The following is an 18,306-nucleotide window of genomic DNA, read 5'->3' as shown; positions in this document are numbered from 1 at the left end:
TTTTTCTGCAACATCTCTCACTCTGTTGGATTCTTTTCAAAGTTCACAGCATAGAGAATCTTAAACAGTACTTTATTCTCTTATTAACTATATAAAATATATAAAAAAGAACAACATATTCAAAGACAGGGCATGTTGTATCTGCATAAGACCAGGCTATTGTGTTTGGCGTGACTCACCTGCTGTACCAGCTGCCTGTGAAGCTTTAGTAATCACACCAAATTTGAAAATGACTGCAAACGAGTAACATTAGAACAGGAAAACAGAACATCTGCTAATAGAATAACAGCCTGGAGAAGTTCAACAGTGAATGAATCACCAGAAAACTGCCATTGAAATCATTTTGACCATAATGGAACAATTAAATCATTTAGATTAAGAATGTATATAATATTTATTTCAACCATATTTTTTAATGTATTACTTTACGTATACATTTATTAACACATCATCAACATTTTCTGGGACACTGATATGATCAGTTGCTCTGTTTCCACAAAGGTGGCGAGATCAGGACACCACTGAACAGAGATTAGAGTCCAGTCAGCAGAGCAAACATGTCTTCATCATTATTACGGCAGTCCACGAGGCCCACAGAGAGCGGTGGAGTGGAAGCAGCTGCAGGGTACTGTCAGATCTGTTTAAAAATAACCTTTGCACTTTGGAATAAAAGACATTGACAGTGCAGCTTCGTGCTGCAAAAGTAACAGCAAATATGTGTGTACAGCATGTTATCAGTCCACTCCTCTCAACAGTTTAAGGCTAATGTGATAAAAAAAAAAGAAAAGAAAGAAAGTTCTTGAAAGTTTATCCAGGAGGGATTTCAGCATCTGAGTTCAACTTCAATCCATCCAGCAGCTGTGAAAACATCTGTCCATCTTCCATCTGCTTATCAAATATGGCTGCAGGAGGGCTGGAACCTGTCATTAACCAATCACAGGGCTCATGGCTCAGTCACACCAGAGTGAAAATAGAACAGCAACCTCCTTGCAACTTGGAAAAAGTGGTAGTTGCCCCATGATTGCATTGAATTTTTTCACATTCAGCAACCAATTGCAAGTAGTTGCAGCAACCAGCTGGTCACCCAGAGGGTGAGCATGCAACACCCTCAACCTCTGGACGACCACGTTCAATCACAAGCTGATTGCACGGGTCATCAGGTCTCAGACTCACTGACGAAAGTTTGCAAATAATTGTAGGCAGATTCATAAATGCAGACAGATTGCCAAAAATGTTGCAATCAACCTGAGTCACTCTGCTCAGACTCATGTGATGCATCACTTGACAATAGGGTACTTGACTCAGCTTGTTGCCAACTGGTTGTATTCTGGTTATATTCCCATATAAAGCAAGGTTGCTGAACGCCCATGTCCTCTTGCAGTTAAATCGGTCAAATCCTGCAGCAGCTACGTCACTATTTGTGGAGGAATTTTTGTTTGAACTCTCCGAAGTTCTCAGTGGGCTCTAAGTGTAAGTAGTTAGTGTGAATTTCTGTTTAATTGCATGGGATTGCCAAATTGAACCCATTCAGTCACAGACTGGCAGCAGACCTGCTCTCCATCTTCGAAGAAACCATTTCAAGTGTTTAAATTTTAAAAAATTTAATTAAATTGGGATCTTATTACCCGGTGTCAGATTGAATCAAGCCTATTAAACTGGTCACAAATGTGGAAGCAGTCGGGTGAAATGGAACCAGTGAATCATTTCATAATTTATTTAGCTTGTTGCATCATTCTGTCCCAATCCATTATTGGAGGTGGAAGGCACTTTCTGTTCCTCTTTTACAAACCGACAATTATCAAAGTTCCTCTTTTCTTCTCTTGGAATCACCTGTTGCCGTTTCTGGGAGGAAGCTGTAAAGCAGATTTTATGCAGCAGCTCCAGAAACTGAGCTGCACACTGTTTGATTACCAAACACGATAACCTGCTGAGGGGAAACACCGAAGGCGAAAAAGGGCAGAACTTTGCATTGATCATAAACAGAAAAGCTTTTGATTTCTCTTTGTTCCGAGTCGTTACTTTGTTTCTGCGTCTTTACTTCCAGACTTCATTCTGATAAAAACAGCTCCCCGCTGAAGCTGGATGCACCACGGGGACCTTTAATGAGGTATCGTGCCTTTGTTACACCACAGGGTCTGACTGTGGCATGCTTGCAGTGGACTGAATGTGGCGCAAATTCAGGACACAGTTTACAGGGATAACAGCCTCCCCTATGAACCGTGTGCACAGAACCAGCAGGCACTGAAAGAGAGCTCAGCTGTGGTGAAAGGAACAGTTTCCACAGAAAAACAAACAGGAAATCAGGTCGCTCTGTGAGGCACTCAGTGGCTATCCGAATGCGATGCCCTTTTCATTTTTTTGGGAGTTCATTTCAATGCTGTGCGGCAGCTTAATACAGCTTAATACACTAACACTGCAAAATCTTTCAATCTCAAGAGACTGCTGTAGAAGAACACGTAGGATCATTTTTTTCTGTGCCTGAACCTGGAGCTGTTCTTTCACTTGCTTTTGGTTCGAATCAGTCAGCATTACTTCTGGTTTCTACATGTTTTGGCTGCATACACACACACAAACACACGGTTCTCAGAGACTCTAAATCACATTCTCTACCCCAACCAATGTACTGCATCACTCGACAACTTTGTGAAATAATTTAAGGAAAACTGAAGTAGCAAAACTATTTTAATTGCTCTTGTAGTGAGCCACTTGGCAAAGTGGACTTTTTGCTGGCAGCCTGCTGTAGAGAAACCAACTGAACGCAGCCGTGCGTGGACCCAGCTGCTGACAATGCAGGACTGAAGGCAGGTAGTGTTATTAAAGGATCTTTAATATGAAGTTAGGGTTTAACAGAGAGAAATGCACTGAGGTGGAAGAAATCACAAAACCCCAAAAGGTAACTAGAGCTGGGATATTTCCAGGCTTTTTTTTTTTTACTTTTAATGGGTGGCACGAAGGACTTCTCCCAAAATACACCCACCTATCTAAACACTCTGCACAAGAAGCCATCCATTCACCTGTAACAGGGGGCTCGACTATTTTCCTTCTGCTGTGTGTAAATCAGCAACAAAAAGAGGTGTGCAGGTAACATCAGTGTGAACCTCTGTAGATTAACCAGTGAGGCTGACACTGAATTACAGTAGAGGACCAAACATGACTTTAACTTTTTAAAGGATTTATGTGACACAACAAATGCTAACTAAGGGTCAAATCCAGGTTAGTATGCTCACCCTTGAGTTCTTTCATACTGTTATAATGTCAGCTGTTCATATTAAATGTAGTCAAAGTGTCAGATAATCAGGTCAGTATGTACAGAAGTTATCACGAGTATGATGCCACTATACTCATCTGTGAGGCCAGCAGCTGACACCCATCTGCTGTTCAAACCTTTTGTTTGGAAGGAGCAGCCAATCAGAAGAAAGATGACTTTCTTGAGGCGTGACCTTAAAGCAGGGATTCTCACATCGAGGCCTCGAGGGCCGGGGTCCTGCAGGTTTTAGATGTGTCTCTGCTTCAACACACCTGAATCAAATGGCTGAATTACCTCTTCAGTATGCAGTCAAGTTCTCCAGAGTCCTGCTAATGACTTCTATATTTGACTCAGGTGTGTTGGATCAGGGACACATCTAAAACCTGCAGGACGCCGGCCCTCGAGGCCTGGATTTGAGGATCCCTGCCTTAAAGGCAGTCGATCCAAAAAGGCTTGTTTCAGACAGAGGATGAACTGTGAGGCTGCAGGAAGGCCCAGTATGAGATAAAGGGTTGTAGCTGTAATATTATATACAGCATGTCTTTAACTCGACCCGGTGAACTACCTTTCCATGTGTATCCTTAAATCTGACAGCAGATGCTGACACAGATGAGGGTGTGCTGTGTGAAAGCTACAGAGATGCATTAGATACTTCACCCCACCTGTTTACACCGCTTTCTGTTACACGGCTAAATAAACACAGAAGACCGAGTAAAACTGAGGTTACATCAGAATGTTGTAACCTCAGAATAGTGTATCCACTTTCAGCGTCTCTGGAGTAAAAGAGTTACTAAGAGTGCTCAGGAATCTTTAGGTTCCTTTAGGTCCCACTTGAGGCTTTCTGCAAAAGGGAGTCAATCCACAAAGAGTCCCATGTTAAGAGTTAGCTTCAAGTTCATTTGCATCTGCAGTCCCTTGGCAGGTTATGTGCAATAAATAAATAAATAAATCACTGCAATAAAACATCACAGAAAAAGTAAATCACAGAAAACAAGACATCCAAACACCCATAAGCACCAAACAAGAAAAAACAAACATTAATGTTTACAAGTCTGTGAATCTTTCAGCAAATATTTCAGTCTGTTCTCAAAGCTGTGATGGAGCTGCAGTTCTTAATGATATCAGGCGTCCACTGAGTCGAAGCTTTCAGGGAGAGTGCTGAATGACTAAAAGCGGAGTGACGAAAAGGTGCAGTACAGTCTTTAGTTGAAGACATCCTTGTAGATTTTATGGACTCTCCAGGTTAAAGGTTAATAAAATAAAGCAGCAGAGGACCAGAAATTTAAAACCTTAAACACCAAACACACTGGAAAACAATTTAAAAATGTCAAACCTCATTAAATGATGCCTCTCCAGACTCCTACAGTGGTTATTGAGTTGCAGTATTTCTTAATAAATATGGTATCAATAGAAAAATCTATTATTATTGTGCTTCTATGCCACCAGAGTCAGATTATGATTAGAGACAAGGTTTGAACTTTTTTATTCTTTCTGGTTTGTGTATATCAGGTCCAACTGTGTATTTGACATTTTTGAAATCCTTACTGCACCCCTTAGATTATATTTGTCCATTACACAACATTTTCTTTGTCCCAGTCTAAACTCAAATCACCCTTAAGAATTAGTTCTTTGTTATAGTTGAACTGAATTAAATGCTGCAGCTAGAGTCCTGACAGGGACTAGAAAGAGAGAGCAGATTTCTCCCATATTGGCTTCTCTTCATTGGCTCCCTGTTAAATCTAGAATAGAATTTAAAATTCTTCTCCTCACATACAAGGTCTTGAATAATCAGGCCTCATCTTATCTCAAAGCCCTCATAGTACCATATCACCCCAACAGAGCACTTTGCTCTCAGACTGCTGGCTTACTTGTGGTTCCTAGGATACTTAAGAGTAGAATGGGAGGCAGAGCCTTCAGCTTTCAGGCCCCTCTTCTGTGGAACCAGCTCCCAGCTTGGATTCAGGAGACAGACACCCTCTCTATTTTTAAGATTAGGCTTAAAACGTTCCTTTATGATCAAGCTTATACTTAGGGCTGGATCAGGTGACCCTGAACCATCCCTTAGTTATGCTGCTATAGGCCTAGGCTGCTGGGAAGGGGGGGGGGGGGGTGTCCCATGATGCACTGTTTCTTTTCATTCACCTCTTTTCAGTTTATACCCCACTCTGTTTTTAATCATTTATTAATCTCTGTCTCTCTTCCACAGCATGTCTTTTGTCCCGTCTCTCTCCCCTCAGCGCCCCCCCCCCCCCCCCCCCCCCCAGCAGATGACTGCCCCTCCCTGAGCCTGGTTCTGCTGGAGGTTTCTTCCTGTTAAAGGGAGTTTTTCCTTCCCACTGTCACCAAGTGCTGCTCATAGGGGATCATTCTGACTGTTAGGTTTCTCTGTATTATTGTAGTGTCTTTACCTACAATATAAAGTACCTTGAGGTGACTGTTATGATTTGCTGCTATATTTAAAGAATTATTTTTTTTAACCTACACACTACACATGGTGTCAAAAACCTTGAACACAACACACATTTAATACTGTTTCTAACATAAGTAAGCAAACATTTCTTGACTTTAATTTTCTATTGCTGGATAATGATATTGTTACACCCAAATTTCCCCTCTGTGGGACAATAAAGGCTGTTTCTTCTTCTTCTTCTGTTATGTATAAGGAATATTTTCACTTTGTGTGCAGGTGACAGTTTTCCATCCACTCTCTTAACCAACAAGCAGACAACACTGTGGACATAAATACAAGGCAGCTGCAGATGTAAATAAAGACCAATTTTGTTTATTGACGCATAAAACATCCTTCAAACAATAAACCCATTTCAAGGTAAGGTCTCTGTACAATGCTTACTAAGCAGTTTTATTCATATAGAAAACGTATGAGGGGCCGTGCTTTAAAATCACAAGGCTCCTTCAAATTTAATGGCAGGTACTCTGGAAAAAAAAATTACAGCATTCCATCAACAAATATTTTTCAGGCAATAAATAGGCATTTATAAATAGTGTAAATTTACAACAAAATAAAAAAAACAAATGAAAGTTCACTCTTTTGTCTATGTGCAACCCTTTTTTCTGTGACATGGCCTACAAACGCATTTCCTCTCCCTCAACCCAAAGACTCAAACTTCCAGCAAAATCAAAAACTTAAGTGATTACCAAAAAACAAACGAACAAAAGCAAAAGGGAAATGTCTTAAAGAATGTGTCACTCAACTTTTCACATTACAGAACAGTTTTTAACTCATTTTCCTGACCGAGGAGGCGTCTAAACATACAAAAGACCCGCTATGCTAATTTACTTGTGTCATCGAGGGGAAGGCGGGAACAAAGCTCTAGTGAACCCACAAACAGAAGACAAAAATGGGAAAAGGAAAACCATCGAGTCAGTAGTCTGATGCCAGTTTAAACTTAATATGTACAAAATTTTACTTTTTTTTTTTTTTTTTCTTCTTCTTCCCTTTCATGACTTTTTGGGGTGAAGTCCAGCTGGGCCAGCAGTAGAACAGTCTGGTCGTGATGGCAGGAGGAGCTGCCATCTGCCCCCTCCAGTCCACTTGTTTAGGGGGGGGTGGGGGTGGCACACCATACTGGGCAGGTTGCATAGACACACAGCTTTCACGCAGCTGCCTTACGGGATTTAGCTACAGGGTGCAGTTGGGTGACTGCCGGCTTACTTCCTGAATATCAGAAAAAAAAAACCAAAACCAAAAAAGTCCCCAAGGTTTCCGGAGAGTTTCTGATTTGTGGTTCTAAAAGTCCTTAGAACGAGAGAATATCACCATCAAGAGGAGGAAGGCAGGGGACTCGCCTGTGTGGAGAAAGACAAGAACACACTGAAGCATTTCACTGGTTCTTTGTGGGCTGACCTGGTGGATTTTGCACCTGATACTTACAAGTGTGAACTGGTCATAAACCTGCATGAGGTCCTCGATCTTGTACTGCTCTAGCACCACAAAGTTGTCCAGGTTAGCGCTCCCCCTACGGGCACAGTCCTGGCAGTGCACCACGTATGTTTTCCTGCTGTTGCTCTCAGTGGTTACAAACAGCAGGTCAAATACTTCCACCTTGGTGAAAAAGAGCAGGTGCACAAGCGTTATCAAAGCAGGAAAGTGCCCTTCGAATGACACACGCAGCAAGAAAGGACAACACAAATGTGGTGCGGCAGGGCTGTGCTTACTTCACAGATGCTGCAGTAGTGTGCCGGCTCGTTCTGGGTCCTCCCGTGCCACACCAGTTCCTTCCCGGCAGCCAGCAGCAGCTCCCTCTGCATCTGACACTGCTTCAGAGTGCGCAGCAAGCAATACCTAAGAAACAGAACCAAACCTGTGGTAAGTTCAAGGGAACACACACACACACAAAACCAAAAATGAATCTATCACTCTGCGGGCTCTTACTTGATCATCTCAAAAAGCTTGTGATCCGACACTTTAATGTTCCTGGCCATGTTCCAGGAGAGGTGGATCATGGGAACGATTGACTTGACGCTCTGCAGTTTGTTCCACTCGTAGCGCTCCACTGCCAGCTTGTACTGATAGGCTGAGGACAAAAACATACTTATGCTCATCTGCGCATGATTCACTCAGACAGCTGAACCTGGCTGAACTTAAAAGGTTTTCCTTCTAACCTGTAAGGGGTCCGACGTTCCACGCGATGTTGTTGCACCAGCCGATAGCCTGAACCCAGTGAACCGTGCCCGTATTAAGCCACACCAAGTCCCCGGGACGCTGGATGAAGCGGTAAACAGGCACGTTGGTCTCGTACAAGTCCTCCAAGTTGGGCCACCAGGAACCCATCAGGTAGTTAATGTTGTTCCTGTAAAAGGAAGAAATACATACGTATATCATCAGATACCATAAACCACTCTGAGCTTCGGATAGGAAACTTTTAAGCCATCTTTTCCGTTGACGTACTTTTCACAGAAGTCGTTGATGACGCCCCAGTACAGCTCAGGCACAGCAAACCACTCGCAGTCCCCGGGACCGATATTAATATTGACAGAGCAGAAATTGTTGTTTTCCTGGTGACCTACGAACAAGTATGATTACTTTGAGAGTGAGACAGAGTGAGACGGAAGACTATACAGACAGTTATGGTCACTGCATTCACGTATACCTGGTGTCCTGCTCCCTGGCACCTTCATATAGAGCTGCACAGTATTCATGCCCAGGATGGTGTGACCTACGTGGCTGAGCAGGTTACCAGCTGACACTACTCTGGCGAAGGCAGGCAGCTTACTCAGTTCCTGGAGCTGCTGTTTCCACCTGTAAAGGGCAGAGGTTAATGAGACGATAAAAAAAGGGACTAGTGGTTCACCTTTCTTCAACTACAAATCATTTTAAATGTTTTGGCGGATAAACTGAACGAGGCACTAACTTCTTGTCATCCGAGAGGTCGATGTTGGTGCCGAACTTGATGTGTTTGAATGGACCCTTCCTTCGCCTCAAACTAATGAAGCATGAGGGGAAAAGGTTATTAGTAATGGAAACAGTAAGTATTAAAATCTGAGTAGACAAAGAAAACTGACCCATCTGAGGAACCTGCCTCCACTTCCACCTCCTTTTTCTTCTCGTTTTCCTCCTGTTAAAGGAAACATTTAGATTGGACATTTGTTTAGGCTGGTAGCATATTTAGCCGTGTGGAGAAAATACTTTTTATCAATCACAACACGATACACATGCAGGGCTCCTGGACTTTTTCAAAATTGATTAAAAAAAATCATTTATCAGTCAGATATACCTACTGTAATTTTTAAAGTTTTTTTTTTAAAAAGACCTTTTTACAATTTCCTGGAACTTCACACTCACAGGAATATAAAAATAAACCAAGAATTTAACAAAAAGTGCTGACATAGTGGTGACGGGGCGTCTGAGAGGGAGTTTGGCAGACGAGCAGTGGAGCGCAAACCTCGCCTGTGTGCTGGTGAAAGCGGACCGTGTGTGACGTGACCAAAGATCCAAACAGTTCTGATCACCCCACAGGTTCACCCACTCCTGACTTTTCTGTTCTAGATAAAACTCAAAGACCTCAACCCGAACACTGACTGAGGTCAGAGCACGCCGCTGTGCAGGTGCCTGATTTGCAACACAACTAAACTAATGATAAAACTATACAATTTATCCCGATTATCTTTTCATCAAAATCATAAATATCTGATTAATCTCTCAATCCTAAAACAAGACATAACCATTCAACAGTGGAATAATCGTACAGTCAAACAGTGTGTGACGCTTCTTTTATGCCACACAGTAAAGTGAACTTCTTTGGATTTTGGACTTCCTGGCAGACACAATAATCTGACATCACTTTGATTTGGGATTTTCTGTCTCCCACTGACCCGCAGAGACTCCTGGAAGGACGAGGCCTGGTACTGGGCGTATTTGATGATGGTGGTGTGGGAGCGGCTGCTCTCGCAGCGCCACATCTTCCTGCTGCCGCTGGAGTCCCAGTTCTCATCGGTGGGTTGAGCCAGCTGGGTCCGCACCTCCACCAGATGGTCTGGGTTAGCCTCCACCAACGTCTTAGTGGAGAACAGGCCCAAGTCTGGGAAAACAAAGAGGACGAAGAGTGTAAAACAGCTTTAACATCAATTTAAACAAATGTTAAAACAGGTTTTTAACATAGATGTGATCCTATGACTCCAGAGTGTAACACTTATGAGACACAGCATCGTAACGCACTGTTATATGGCTTGGTGTCAGTTTTGTGTTCTTCACAAATGAGCTAAGAACAATCTGTCAGATTAGAGTATTACATAACAGTTCACCAAGTCACTGAAGAAGGAAAAAAAAGAGCAGATGTCAGTAATATTTTTTTTTAATTTGGAAAACTAGTTTTCACCACAGGAAGTGTGTGCAGTAACACTTTCCACTTGCAGGTGGTGCTGTTGTCATACATGTCAAAGTCATCCAAACAACATGCTCCTTCCCATGATTTCAGACACACCCACAGAGCCATGTGAGACTGAAAAAGACCAACATCCAGCAGCTGTCTCCCTTTTCATGTAAAGCCTCTAATTCAAAGAAAAATGTTGATACTCACGCACACAAAAGCACTTTGCAATGCCCTTGAATGCGTGTGTGTGTGTGTGTGCGTCCCCCCAAAATCTCTCGCTCATCCTCTTACCTAGTTTGAGTGCTCCAGCCAGACCTCTGATGACAGTGACCGGATTGCTGGGATTGGTGCAGAACTGATGAAGGGGAGGGAAGAAGGCATCCCTCTTGTTTTCTAGCTGTATGTCAGAGAGGAGAAGGGGGAGTGACTCCAGGCTTACTCAGAGCATCAGTGCATTAAAACGGAGCTTACTTAGAGTGTTTGTATTCAGCTGTAGCCAAGATACTGTGAATCCAGCATAAAGCACAACAACATGATGACTACTTCTCCATATATGGCGTGCCTGTACTCACATAAATACTGGGCGTTGGGGGATTGAGTTTGTCCTTTGGCAGTGGAGGAGAGGGTGGGCGAGGGGGCCGCGGTGGGGGACACCTGTCCAGTACGATGCTGCTGGTCGACAAGCCGTTCTTCCCCAGGTTCCTGCAGGCAAAGGGCAAAGGACACATGACTTTATGAGCTTAGGTAAAAGTTATCTACAGCACTGACACCAAAGGGATACCCAGAGGCCATTACAGCTTTGCAGACAGGTAAGTTCTGCTATAAAATCCTGATTGTGTTTCCCCACTGTGTTCACAGAGAGTCTCTAACTCTGCAGATAAACTTTGACACTGAGGCAACAGGAGGACAACAGTCACAAGTCGCAGTCAAAGACGAGGGTGACCACTACAGTGACCTAGCAGCAGCAGAGCTACGCTCGCACGCTCTTTGTGGATTACAGCTCAGCGTTCAACACAATCATCCCAGATATTCTCACCACAACTGCACACCCTGCACACCCCCCCCCCCCCCCCCTCCCCTCACATGTTCCTGGATAAAGGACTTCTTAACCAACTGGCCACAGACTGTGAGACTTGGCCCCCATCTCTCCTCCACCTGCACACTGAGCACTGGCTCCCCACAGGGTTGTGTGCTGAGCCCCCTCCTGTACTGCCTCTACACCCATGACTGCAGTCCGGCCCACAATAACAACCTCATCGTCAAATCTGCTGACGACACCACAGTGGTCGGGCTGATCTCTCTCTTGGTCAGATAACATCACAGCTGTTATCAAGAAGGCTCAGCAGCGACTTCACTTCCTGAGGGTCCTCAGGAAGAACAACTTGGACTCAAACCTGCTGCTGACCTTCTACCGCTCACCCATTGAGAGCCTGCTGACGTACTGTATCACAGTATGGTACGGCAGCTGCACTGAGGCAGACAGGGTCAGGCTTCAGAGGGTAGTCAAGACAGCACAAAGAATCGCTGGCTGCCCTCTCCCCTCCCTGATGGACATCTACACCTCCCGCTGCATCAGCAGAGCCAGGAACATCACCAAGGACAGCTCACACCCTGGCTTTGACCTGTTTGACCTGCTGCCCTCCGGCAGGAGCTACAGGTGCATCAAAGCCAGAACAAACAGACTCCAGAACAGTTTCTTCACCAGAGCAATTACCACCCTGAACTCACACACTCACCCACTGTAACTGTGCAACACCCACATCTCTGTGCAATATTATATTATTCATACTGAACAATATCTATCAGTCCTATATTGTGTAATATCCAATATTCATTCACCAAGTGCAATACTCACCATCTTCATTATTATATGTATATACTTGTTTAATTTTTTTTTTTTTTTTTTTAACAATGTACATATTTTCATTGCTTTATTTTCTTTATATTTTCAGAAGTTCCATTTTTTATTTTAGGAAGTGTAACTTTCTACTGCATGGCACTGAACAGGAGTGACCCTCCAATCTCACTGTACATTCTGTATAATGTCAATAAAGGCATTCTATTCTATTGTAGCCTGGGAGCCAGGTGGCAAGAAAAAACATTACCAAGCTGCAAGCTACTACTGGATCACACAGCGAGCCAGCGTGCTGGGATACAGTGAATTTAAACTATGACAGAGCTGCTACTATATTAACATCAATAGAGAGCTAGTTCTAGTGAACGTTTAGCCTCTATGCTAAGCTCAACATAAACTGTGTATAGTAGAGCTGGGCAGTAGGTGAGAACTTTCCAAAGGATCACTGCCAATCAAACAAATGGGAATTGCAGATATATGTGACCCGATCTGGTAAAAGAAGTTGCAAGTTGCAGGGCTGACGGTCAGTAGTGAGTGCACACAGGTCGAGTGGGGCAGTCCCCATTTTCAACAAATGCAATCATGGAGGAGCTCGTAGCAGACAGGAATTTAAAAATCACCTCTTTGGAAACTGCTTGCACCCTCCGAATCAACAGGCCACTAAACACAGCTTGTCATTTCTGCTTTGTGAAAGACACAAATCAGTAATTGAGTAAAAAAACAAAACAACAAAAACTGATCTGGTAGCAGTGGTTTAAAGCCATTTTGCTAGCAGTTTGTTGACACTTCACATCACTGTGTGTACTTCTTCATTTATTGCAAGCCTGACCAGCCTCTCTGCCTCCCTCCTCTCCTGCCACTGTGAGGAGCTGCACAAATGCATCCCTGCTGTGTTCTGTCTGTACCACCAATTAGCATTAGCTTTACAGTGGCTGGGGCTAACAGCTTTTGTGGTCAAAACCCGGCAACTCACATTTATAACTCGAAGGCAAACACGGATGATCTGTCTAAATTAGCTGCTTGTAATTCTTCTCTAAAAAGCACGAGCGGTGGCCTGACTCTACATGACTTGGATTAAGATTATAGCCAAAAACCTGCTCCACATTTCTGTAAATAAGAAAGAAGCTATGCTCAAGCAATAAGAGCATGTTTGTAGCACTGTGGCAGTTCCAAATCTACATGGACACACAAACATTTAACACGTGTACTCTTCAGATCTGTCTGACAGGAGCGCCGGGTTCATGACGCTGGGGTGAAAAGTACAACGTGGGGTCAAAATGTCATGGCATTTTCAAAATGTCGCACAGAATCAACATGTTATTCACTTCAACAGCACAAGTTCACACATGAATGTGTCCACTGACACAAACGCTTGGTGTCCAGAAATGATCACCACCCCAAACAGATGACGGGCAGGTGTTAGGGGTGTTTTTAGCATGTGCGGCTAACCAGCATAGCTGGAGTTTGGTTAACTGTGTCACACGTACTCATATACACTTTGTGCCAAATTTCATGGCAGATTAACAAGTTTGAAAAATTTTGAATTGTTGGGTTCTCTCTGTATTATTGTAGGCTCTTCACAATGTAAAGCGTGCTGAGAGGCGCTATATAAATAAAACTGAATTGAGTCACAGTTTAATTAAATACAAAAATCAATACCGCTTTATTGCCTTCTTACCTGCATGCTTTGAGCACTTCACTGGAGCTGGGGTAGATGGAAACTGAGGACCAGGGTGCCAAGCCAGCAGGGACAGAGTGCCGATGAGCCCCCCCAGAAGGCTCCACCTTCAGTGGGCTCTGGGAGTCCTCCATCCCCTTCCCATTGAGCGTGGGCCCCTGACTGTTTGTACTGGACGGGCTGTTAAGGCAGGGGAGACTGTTGGTGGCGTGAGGGTCTGCTGAGCGCGGAGAGGGCGTTGCAGTGGCGGAAAGTGGCGAGGATGCCACTGAGTGCTCCAAAACCGGCTTGGTAGCGCCGTTGAGACCCGGATGGACATTGTTCATTTTCTCTGAGGAAGACCCTCCGTGGTTGCTGTAGTTATTGTTATTGTCGTTACTGGTAGTATTAGCTTTTCCCTTTATCAAGGCTGAGAGAGGATTGTCTGAACTGAGCACACCGGGGGCAGGAGAGCCAGGCTGAGACACACTGGCAGAGCTGTCCGTCACCCGCGGCTGGATGTGATTAGTCAATCCCTGCACGGGGGTGGCGCCGGGACTATGTGATGTCCCTCCGGAATGCCTAATGGCAGCCTCCTGACCTGATGGCAAAGTGGCAGCTGCAGCACTGCTGCCGGTGTTGCCCCCTGAAGGCTTGGTGTCTTTGGTGTGGACCCCTGAGGTAGTAGCAGAGTGGGGAGGCGAGGACAAGTGGTTGGGGGTTGTCTGGGGGGAAGTGGGGGATAAAGACGAGGCAGAGGAAGAGGCAGTGCAGGGCCCAGAGGAATGTCCAACCTGATTCAGAATGCCAGAGGATGTGAACGAGGTCTGAGGGGAGGAGGAAGAAGAGAAAGGGGGTTCTCCATTAGGACCTGCCGAATGTGAACCTGGACCTGTTTGAAGCCCCTGGGGAGAGAAGAAGACATACTGAATAATAAATAATACATTAAATGAGCCAAAATATTTCATATCAAAAACATGCACAAACAAAATAAGGCTGATGTTGATATATACAAACCGGCTACTCTGTTAGGTATACCCGTTCAACCTATCTAATCAGCCATTCACATGACAGAAACTCAAAGCATTTAGGCACGCAGAGCCGGTGAAGCCAACCTGCTGAAATTCAAACTGAGCATTAGAATGGGGGGAAAAGGCTGATTTATATGACTGCATGGTTGTGACCAGGCAGGCTGGTCTTAGGATTTCAGAAAATGCTGATCTGCTGAGATTTTCCCCACACGAACATCCACAGGATTTACGAAGAATGGTCAGAAAAAAGAGAAAACATCCATACAACATACAACACATCAAACTTGGAAGCAGATGGGCCACAGACACACAAGACCACACCACTCACTGAAATTAGTCAATAGAAGATTGGAAAAATGTCTGTTGGTGCTATGACATTCAAATACCAGGGTCAGAATTCAGCACAGACAGCACGAAAGCATGGCTCCATCCTGCAATTTATCAATAACTCAGGCTGGTGGAGGGGGGTATTTTCTTTAGTACCAGCTGAGCATCGTCAAAATGTCACAGCCTGCTGGAGTATTGTTGCTGACCAGGTCCATCCCTTTAAGATGGCTGCTTCCACAAAACTCAAATCATCTCAAACTGGTTTCTTGAACATGACAATGAGTTCACTGTGTTCAAAAGGCCTCTACAGTCACCAGATCTCAATCCAGCAGAGGGGGAGATGGGAGATTCACATCATGGTTTATCGCCCGACAAATACGCAGCAACTGTGTGACGCCATCATGTCGATATGGACCAAATTGTCTGAGAATTGTTTCCAGCAACCTGATCAATCTATGAAACAAAGAGCCAAGGCAATTCTGAAGGCAAAGGGAGGTCAAGCCTGGTACTAGTACGTACTTGTGGCCTGTGAGTGAATATAACAGTTGTGCAAAACTAAGAAATATCAAAGGAGCCAGGGGAATACCTGAGTGGTAGTGTTGCGTTGTTGGCTCCTCCATGTCTCGTCTGCTTGACTGGGACTACTGGTAGTGCTGCTGGTGCTGGGGTGACTGGCGGCTGTGCAGTTGTGAGGTAGAGAGTTCTGCTGCGGGTAAGGCACGTTTCCATTGCTCGCGCCGCCACCTCCCAATCCCAGGGTGTGATTTTTGTCCGGGTGTCCAGGCAGCCCCGTTGAAGGACTTGTGGAACAGGATCCATTGGCTGTGGGCTGAGTGACACACGGGGGCCGGATGGCTGTGTGGTTGAGAGGGGAGGTGCGAGAGAAGCCTGCGTGGAGGGGAGAGGGCTCAGCCAATGGACCGTTGGGAAGGCTGGGCCTCGGTTGCCCACCCGCTGCTGCCTGCTGCCGCATCTGATACGAGGCAGAGAATCAGAAAAGATTCACACTTAACACAAACAGTTCTAGTCAGAAGTTTACACACACTTAATATGAACATGACTTCTGTAAACAGCTCATTTTCTGGGGCTGAATGACTGCACGACATCCAACTAGAAAACTCAAAAATTTTGGTGCAGAAATTTGAATTCATTTTGTGTTGCTTCTCAAACAAACAGGCTCAAAATTATAAATACAGGATCAGTATACACAACCCCACTAGGAGTACCAAGTCATTGGTGCTGACAGCTTTAAAATGTCTTAACTGCCAACACCTCTGCACTTCCTTTTGGTGACCATGAATGACTACAGTTGAAAGCATCAAAGGATTTTTTTCACAGCACTCCCTGGACCGACCAACATACAGTAAAAGATGGGAAAGCCAAAGGACTCAGTGCAGAGGATCATAGATTTACACAAGCCGATAATGTCTCTTGTAGTCACTTTTAAACAAGTTACAGGAAAGAGTAGCCACTTTGCCACAGAGTGAATCACAAACATAAGACTTTATCATAATTCTTCAGCATAAACCATAGCGTGTTCCAAAAAGACAATGACCAGAAACACACATTCAAACCGACTGCAAAGTTTTCCTCTTTTAGCCCCATCAGAAATGTATGAGCTCTACCTAAAAGTTTGGTTCATGTCAGAATACCAACAAATTTAATTCAACTAATTCTGCTTAATACTTAATACTGGACCAGAATTATGTCAAAACTTATTCATGGCTACCAAAAGCCTCTGGTACATATAATTTTGACCATGTGTTAATTTCCAAAAAAAAAAAGAAAATCAAGAAAACTTTAGACCACAGCTGTACGTTAGCCAATATAAACTCATCACATCACAGATAACCAAGGTAGCGTATGTGTACCTGCTGCTGATGTTGCTGCATGAGAGAGAACTGCTTCTCCAGCTGCTCCAGCAGCTGCAACTGAGAGGGGCTGAGGTTTGCTCGGTTGGTCCGCAGGTGATCCAGGTGCTGGACATTTCACAACAGTGTTGTTTTAATTCAGCAGGTCACTTATCAAAGCTTAATACATAAATGCACAGGCAGCATCCTCCACACACAGGCCACTCACATCTATTAACTAACACACAAATATATTTGATGATTTGTTTTTTTAGCATTTTTCACGTATTATTTTTATCTGACTGAGAACCATAATGGATTTTCTAATGGATAATCCCCTTATACTGTCTTGTGATTTCCTACTGTGCATTTGGTATCCAGGTCTTTGCTGTGGCCGTCTGTATCTTGTCTCATCTCATTTTAAACAAATTAGAAAATACAAAATTATATTGGCTCTAACACTGGACGCCCTTCCTGATAGGATTCATCTCCCCTCGTGGGCTCGAACCAAGGATCTTTTGAATGTTTAGGCAAATGTGTTAACCACTACACAACGGAGCCTCTGTGAAAATGGTAATAATTAAAACTAAATAAAGAAAATGATGCCTCTTCCTACCTGAAGCTTTTGAGGTGTTAGATACCAGCTGGGGATTTGCTGTTGATTGGGGCCGTTTCCCCATGAGTCCGCAGCACCCTGTAAATGACACAAACAAATGTGTAACACACTCCACACTTTTAACACACCATCAGACATATTACCGTCCCTAGCTGTACCTTAGCTGGGCTGGCAGTGCGCTTCCTCTTAGCAGGACTGGCCTGCGGATCTGTGTGATTGCTGGCAGACTGGCCTCCCTCCCCCTTACAGGCCTAAAAAGGCATCACAGAGACAGTTTGAGACTTCATGCTTTACTATCAATAACAGCAAAGCTTCTTCCAAGTAAGATAAAAATTAAAAATGAGCCCTTAAAGAAAAAAAAAAGTTTCCTCCACACTGACACCAAAGAACAGGCTCCATCTACACATTTACATGCAAAACAATCAGAGCATTTAAACGATGTTTGTATGACAATATAAAATTTGGTTTACTTTTATCTAATTAATTGAGGTCATAATCGGTGTATCTACACTGTGATTAGTATGTGAAATAAAGTGCAATTTGTTGCATTTAGGGCTGTAACTGAATATTCAAATACTCTGACATTTGTTGGGTAGATATTTGGGTTTCAATAAAATTCAGACACATGAGGAAATAAAAACTCTTAGTTTGTGCCCCTCACTTCCCTCTCTCTCAGTTACCTGAAATGCAAAATCTCTGGTCCTATAGAAGTGTTTGGGAGAACAGCTCTCAACCCTGACCTGCAGCAAACACTGATGAGCTTATGGGTTCAGTCCAGTTATACATTTGGTCATTCTGCGTCAGGATTTTCCAGGGTACACTCATTGGCTAACGACTTGTGAGTAACAAGTAGTTTTCAGTTTCACAGTGACAGCAACCCACCGTCACATCTG

The 18,306-nt window shown here is 43.9% G+C and overlaps 1 protein-coding gene across 3 annotated transcripts in view; it reads right to left on the bottom strand.

The window, feature by feature from the left end:
* Positions 1 to 6,009: 6,009 nt before the first annotated feature.
* kdm6a (lysine (K)-specific demethylase 6A) overlaps positions 6,010 to 18,306 on the bottom strand; it is a 48,702-nt gene continuing 36,405 nt past the window's right edge. For all 3 annotated transcript variants that reach the window (XM_030757630.1, XM_030757633.1, XM_030757631.1), the window contains 17 exons: positions 17,572 to 17,664; positions 17,414 to 17,491; positions 16,819 to 16,926; positions 15,534 to 15,920; positions 13,611 to 14,494; positions 10,650 to 10,779; positions 10,369 to 10,474; positions 9,581 to 9,786; positions 8,771 to 8,823; positions 8,620 to 8,691; positions 8,359 to 8,507; positions 8,157 to 8,271; positions 7,871 to 8,058; positions 7,641 to 7,782; positions 7,424 to 7,550; positions 7,140 to 7,310; positions 6,010 to 7,054 (listed from right to left, as the gene is read on the bottom strand). In XM_030757630.1, coding sequence (XP_030613490.1) covers positions 7,028 to 7,054; positions 7,140 to 7,310; positions 7,424 to 7,550; positions 7,641 to 7,782; positions 7,871 to 8,058; positions 8,157 to 8,271; positions 8,359 to 8,507; positions 8,620 to 8,691; positions 8,771 to 8,823; positions 9,581 to 9,786; positions 10,369 to 10,474; positions 10,650 to 10,779; positions 13,611 to 14,494; positions 15,534 to 15,920; positions 16,819 to 16,926; positions 17,414 to 17,491; positions 17,572 to 17,664 — 3,036 coding nt within the window. In that variant the 3' untranslated portion in view covers positions 6,010 to 7,027. The remainder of the gene's footprint in view (positions 7,055 to 7,139; positions 7,311 to 7,423; positions 7,551 to 7,640; positions 7,783 to 7,870; positions 8,059 to 8,156; positions 8,272 to 8,358; positions 8,508 to 8,619; positions 8,692 to 8,770; positions 8,824 to 9,580; positions 9,787 to 10,368; positions 10,475 to 10,649; positions 10,780 to 13,610; positions 14,495 to 15,533; positions 15,921 to 16,818; positions 16,927 to 17,413; positions 17,492 to 17,571; positions 17,665 to 18,306) is intronic.

The sequence above is a fragment of the Archocentrus centrarchus genome, chromosome 21, assembly GCF_007364275.1.
Source record: "Archocentrus centrarchus isolate MPI-CPG fArcCen1 chromosome 21, fArcCen1, whole genome shotgun sequence".
Classification (NCBI taxonomy): Eukaryota; Metazoa; Chordata; class Actinopteri; order Cichliformes; family Cichlidae; genus Archocentrus; species Archocentrus centrarchus.
This window is presented reverse-complemented; position numbering and strand designations above follow the sequence as displayed.